This window comes from Pinus tabuliformis, chromosome 8 (genome assembly GCF_031772625.1).
Source record: "Pinus tabuliformis cultivar Carrire ecotype Pingquan chromosome 8, CPIR1, whole genome shotgun sequence".
In the NCBI taxonomy this organism is placed as follows: domain Eukaryota; kingdom Viridiplantae; phylum Streptophyta; class Pinopsida; order Pinales; family Pinaceae; genus Pinus; species Pinus tabuliformis.
Genome location: NC_142294.1, coordinates 1523977935 through 1523983756, shown reverse-complemented (window position 1 = coordinate 1523983756; position 5822 = coordinate 1523977935). Strand labels below are relative to the sequence as shown.

Below are 5822 nucleotides of genomic sequence, written 5' to 3'. Positions count from 1 at the left end.
CAACAGAGAGATTCTCCAAGACTGCTTCATTACATTTCATATTAACCAACAAAAATTTTCTCTGCACTGCTATGCATTACAAAAAAAATTACATTTACACTGCTGCGTGCCTCCCTTTTTTTTTTACTAATGAACAGCCACAACAAAACAAAAAAACATTCCAATGCCTTTTTACTTTTTTTTGCCCTAAAAACCAAAAACTACACGGTGGATAAAAAACTAATAAAATTAAAAACTTACCTACATTTACCAATCCACAGTAAATTACATTTACTATTTTACTGACAAAACTGGCGGTAAATGAAACTTTTACTCCACGTCAATTTCATGTTATGCGATTTGCGATTTGCGATTTGATCGCATCGCGAAATCCCATTCGGTGCAAAACAGGGGGAGGCTTGACACATATGGGGGCGATCTGCGATATGCGATCGAATCGCATCGCAACATCGCAATCGGAAAAAATCACAGGACGTAGCGAAGGGTAACAGGGTGTGTATGCGATTTGCGATATGCAATAAGATCGCATCGCAAAGAAGAAAAAAAATAGTGCTTCAGTTGAAATTATCATTTCAACACTGGAGAGATAATTCTTACAAAGTTCCGGCAATTCTAGTGCTAATATGGCTCTGATCTTCTGCAAAAAGTTTGGCCAAGCCAAAGTCTGTTATTTTCAGTCTATGTTTATTATCCAGTAAAATATTGTTGGCTTTAATATCTCTGTGGATGATCCGATTTTCAAACTGCTCGTGAAAATAGGCCAGCTCATGCGCAGTTCCAACTATGATTTCATATCGCTCTCTCCATTTAAGTGAATGTCTTTTTGCTGTCTCTGCAATCAATGCAAATCGGGAAGTAAAAACGTTAAGAAGCTACATATATCAATTGGAACAAATCAAAGATCCATGCGGCCATTAAGCAGTTAAAGCACTAGAAGCAACCGAATATAATTCTGTCGAGACTACTGTTCTCGAGGTATTCGTAAACCAGGAGCCTTTCTGAGCTTTCAACACAGCAACCAAGCAATTTCACTAGATTTATGTGTTGAACATGACTGATGACATTTGCTTCATTCAAGAATTCAGCATCTCCTTGCCTTGATCCTTTTTTCAGCCGTTTAACTGCAACCTCTTGGCCATCAGGGAGAATGCCCTGTACATCAATTAGGTTTAAATTCTTTATATTCTCCATTATGACTTGGAGCTGTGGCTGGCTATAACTCTATCTCAAATGAAATGAGAACAATTATTTAAGGCTTACATTAAAATTTAAATCAGCTTTTAATTACTTGAGTCGTTGTTCTGGGATATAAATCACTAATTCAATTGAAAGAATGGTGTAACACTCACTTTATAGACGGACCCAAAACCTCCCTCGCCAAGTTTGTTCTCTGCGCTAAAATTGGAAGTAGCCTCTCTCAGAATATGGTACTTAAAAATGAGTCCCAGATTCAGCGCAGGAAGCGATAAGCTGATTTCTCTTTCCTCACGTGCCAAAACAATTACATGACGTCTAATTATGTTGAGGTACATCAATAGCTAAGCAGTTGATAAGATACCTTATAATAAGAGGCACAATTTCGGGACCTCTGGTTAAAGTAAGACGGGTTTTTATTTTTGAGAAAAATAAAATAAAATTAGGGACCTCTGGTTATGGGAATCCGTTTCCAACATTTCCGTCGAATCCACATGAAAAGGCCTATGCATGCAATTAATCCAGCCGTAGCGCCTACCACGCCTAGAGCTATCGGAAGCACCTTAGATCTTTTCCCTCCTACAAATTTGCACAGAAAGCCTTCTTAAATTAGATATGTTTTTTGCACCGAATGAATTAATCTCTTTAAAACCAGTGTGTCCCTAATCGTTGTAAGCTATGGTGAAAGAAATAGTGCACCAAAATGAAATATTTTAGTAAATTGCAAAATCTTTTGTTTTAGGAAATGAACAAAACCACAATTCCCCTTCTGATCATAACATACCGGATCTAGGAGGACGCTCCCCTAGCATTGGCGGCGGCGGCGAAATGTTGAAAGTATTGAAAAGAGTGTAAATCTCGTAAGGCAAACCGCAATGACGACTTCTGTAGCGTGCTCCATTAGCTCTCGTTGCGCATGCCTTGCCATTGATATTATTCAATCTACCGGCACCGGATATCTTTGACCGACCTACAGATAAGCAGGAGCGGCAATTTGCTGGGGACAGATCTCTCCAACACTGGGCTAAGCTGTACATTTCCCTTGAATCCGAATAGACGGTGTCAACTTTAATTTTAGCAAAAAGTTGAGGACTCTGCAGAGCTTTTTCGATGGTATTTGAGAGCACTTGCTCAGTAACATTTCCAAACTGCGCTGCAGAATAGCTTTTCTGGGTGTTGCAAACAACATCCGTAGCCTCGCTCTTATTATAATCATTGTAAAAGCTATGATAGAAGCAGTCGTTTAGCCAAACAAATCCAGAGGTGTTGCTTGGACATATCTCAACAACCAATGCTGCCGCCTCCGTTTCGCACTGTTTTCAGTCCGAGTCATTTATATTCCCGCTGCATTGGGCAAGCCCATAAACAACAGTATTGTTGTTTTTCCCCTCAACACTAGTGTTGAATCCGCTCGTTGAAACCTTGTCAACCAATGATTTGAAAACCTGGTTTAGATTATGCTGGAAATCGCTACCGTTTCTATATTGGTTGGTCGAGCAATCACCCCAATAGGAATAATTAAAATCCTCAGCCCCTAAATCATCAGCGGCTAAGAGGGCAGACGTGTCCATACACTGACCATAAGCAACATACAATTGATTAATGTTTTCGGCTTCAGCGCCATCGCAAGGCAGGACACAAGCTCAACGCTCTTCTCCATTTCTTTTTTAATTCGATGGATAAGGTGCTCCTTTAATATTTTAAAGCGGAGCTAGAGAAAAGTCGCAGCCGTATGTCGTTCATTTAAGAGAGTCGTCCCCATTGGCTTTGGAAGGCATGGGACATGAGAAAACTATGTTTGCATTTGACTTGTTATGCCGCCTATTCAGATTTGTTGGAGGACCAACGGTTTGTTCTAAACCGTTCATCTCACTCAATCCGAAAAACTTTTTACAATCCATCATTGATGCTACAACCTCCCCCACGCCATCAACTCCCGGCTGTCTGCCACTTATGTCACTACTTTAACCGGACACGCTGAGGCTCCGGGTACCATTCTTCTACCCGAATAAGGATGTTAATAATGATTTTTATAAGCATGTTTATCGAAGAATAGTATAGGTTTTTTTAGAATTTTAATTTAATTAGTAAAGATTATTAGATGGATTCATTAACTTGTATAGAATTTTTTAAATTAATTGTATTTATTTTGTAAGTTAATTGTATTTTTTAAATTAATTTAATAAAAATTAATTAATTAAAAAAAATGTTGATTATATATGTGGTATTGAGAGCCTCTCTCTCTTTCTCTGTCGTTCCCCGGGATCTGCCTGTCCCTGTGGTTACATATCTCTGTGTCTGGCTGTCTCGGGTATAACCTGAAAGGCCCTTAATTGACTTATTTGGTTTGGGGCTGATCAAGAGTTCCCAAGCTAGCAGCATCAACAAAGCAAGCACGTGAACTAGAAGCACAAAAAGTCATGATATAATATTAGTTTATGGTATTATAATAAAAAATATTTACAAATTAAAAATTTCAATGGTAAAATGAGAATAAATAACTGTAAGTAAAATATTGTTTAATTACCACGTAAAGCGTTTCCTCTGAAATGAACTCCCCTCCCATACTACCTGTATTTTTGTGCACCTTTGATTTAGGTGTTAGACGATGCAAATAATCTTGCGATCAGATTAAAAACCAGTGTTAGTCTGTTACAATTAATTATGTGATAGTTAACATTCTTTATATAATACTTTGATAAGGCAAGTGCTGCACTGGGAAATTTTTTTGGGTAACGTCACGGCTGTTAGGCTGCTGCTCTCTTCAGGCTACTGCTCTCTTTACTTGTGAGCGCTCCACAAGACCAAGCAACTTGGAATTTCAAATATTTCAAAGAGATAGAACGAGTCTGATGTTGTTTTGAATGCTGGTCGAATGGTGCCAATAGAATGAAACTTGTTATTGGAGCGATCCACTGTAAATAGCCCATTGACTGTATTGGTCGAATGGTGCCAATAGAATGAAACCTGTTATTGGAGCGATCCACTGTAAATAGCCCATTGACTGTATTCTCACTTTTGACTATATTGAAAAGAGCCCAATCTGATAGAGGACTGTGGTGACACGGGTTTTATTGGTTACTGGTGTTTGTTTTCTATGAGTGTCAATTTACGTTTTCCATCAATTTATGACTCTGATTTTTTTGTCTTACATATTAAAAAAATTAGCAAGGCTGCTGCTCTCTTTACTTGTGAGCGCAAGCAACCTGGAATTTGAAATATTTTTTTGACTGTTAATTGAAAATTTAGAGACTGGTGTTTGTTTTTTATGCTTGTTAATTTACGTTTTCAATAAATTTATGACTGATTTTTTTTGTGTTACATATTAAAAAAATTAGCAAGAGTTTTTGTAGTTTGACATTCTCGGGGGTGAACAAATCTTCCATCATGGCCACCAGAACACCAAATTTCTTCCTATTTTACAGTTTTTGTCTCATACTCATCGTTACAGTCCCGAACCCAACGTTAAATTACAGCAGCTGCATCGATCAATCTAAACTCGCCTATTAAGCTTACTCGGGAGCCGGCGGTGGTATTGCAAAATCTCTCCGACAAAATTGGAACACTATTTTAACAATGGTAATAAAATTGCGTAATTACTTTGTTTGGTATTATTATTGCAGTTGGAATAACCGTTCATGGAAAACTGTTGTTTTTTTTTCTAACAATATAACTTAATACTATTCTAAACATACTAACAACATAACTTAATACTATTTTAATACTATTCTAAGCATGGAGAGAAATCCAGCTTCCACAGCATCCACAGTTCGACTGATTCATTCGAAGCTTTTTTATTTGAATTCCGATAATGCCAAAGGAAAATACACGAAAAAGCCACTCCCCTTCAAGTTAACACTGTCATATATAATTTTTTCAACACCACGGACCTCAATATTATAATATGAATATTTTATTTCACAATGCTGGTAATTTAAGGTAATTCCTATTTCTTACTCCATAGAAAAGTTAATGCAATCTGACATGCAAGGGGAATAGCAGTTTCCTTGCTGCTAAAGTGCCAAAGTCAACTTTGAGGGAAATATAAATGCAAAGAAACTACTATTTCCCTAGCATGTCAGACTGCATTAACTTTTCTATGGGGTAAGAAATAGGAGTTGCCCTAATTTAATTGCTATGAAGATTATGTCAATGGAGAGATTATAAATTAGTTATAATATTTATTTATAATTAATAAATTTTTATTTCATCAAAATAATTATAAATGGGTTAATTATAAATGAGTTAATTAGTTATTATAATTTAGTTATAATATTAAACTTTTAGTCATAGATTAATATAATTGGGAGAAGGTAGATTTATTTTGGATTTATTTAGTATTGGTAGATCCAAAAGAAATTAGTTATTATAATTTAGTTATAATATTAATTTTTTAGTCATAGATTAATTTAATTATAAATTCATATAATTGGGAGAAGGTAGTTTTTTTTTGGATTTATTTAGTATTGGTAGATCAAAAAGAAATTAAGAGCCTCTTAATTTACATTGTTCACATTTAATATATATATATATATATATATATATATATCTATATTTCAACCTCAATATTATAATATGAATATTTTATTTCATAATGTTTGTAATTTAATTTCATAACATGGAAGTTA

General features: G+C 35.7%; 1 protein-coding gene and 1 pseudogene across 1 annotated transcript; both read right to left on the bottom strand.

Moving 5' to 3' along the window:
- Nucleotides 1-593: 593 nt before the first annotated feature.
- LOC149241718 (cysteine-rich receptor-like protein kinase 43 pseudogene) lies at nucleotides 594-1191 on the bottom strand (annotated as a pseudogene).
- A 776-nt stretch (nucleotides 1192-1967) lies between these two features.
- LOC149241717 (cysteine-rich receptor-like protein kinase 2) lies at nucleotides 1968-2854 on the bottom strand. Its single transcript, XM_089370634.1, has 2 exons — nucleotides 2774-2854; nucleotides 1968-2507 (listed from the first exon to the last, which is right to left on the bottom strand). The coding sequence occupies exons 1-2, from the start codon at nucleotides 2852-2854 to the stop codon at nucleotides 1968-1970; spliced, it is 621 nt and encodes a 206-aa protein (XP_089226760.1).
- Between the last annotated feature and the right edge of the window lie 2968 nt (nucleotides 2855-5822).

What these genes read in the sequence shown, in the direction of transcription:
- LOC149241717 (XM_089370634.1), bottom strand. Translation starts at nt 2,854, where the DNA reads ATGGAGAAGAGCGTTGAGCTTGTGTCCTGCCTTGCGATGGCGCTGAAG. An exon ending in TCAATTGTATGTTGCTTATG is followed by an intron (nt 2,508 to 2,773) that starts GTCAGTGTATGG and finishes GACTGAAAACAG; the next exon opens with TGCGAAACGGAGGCGGCAGC.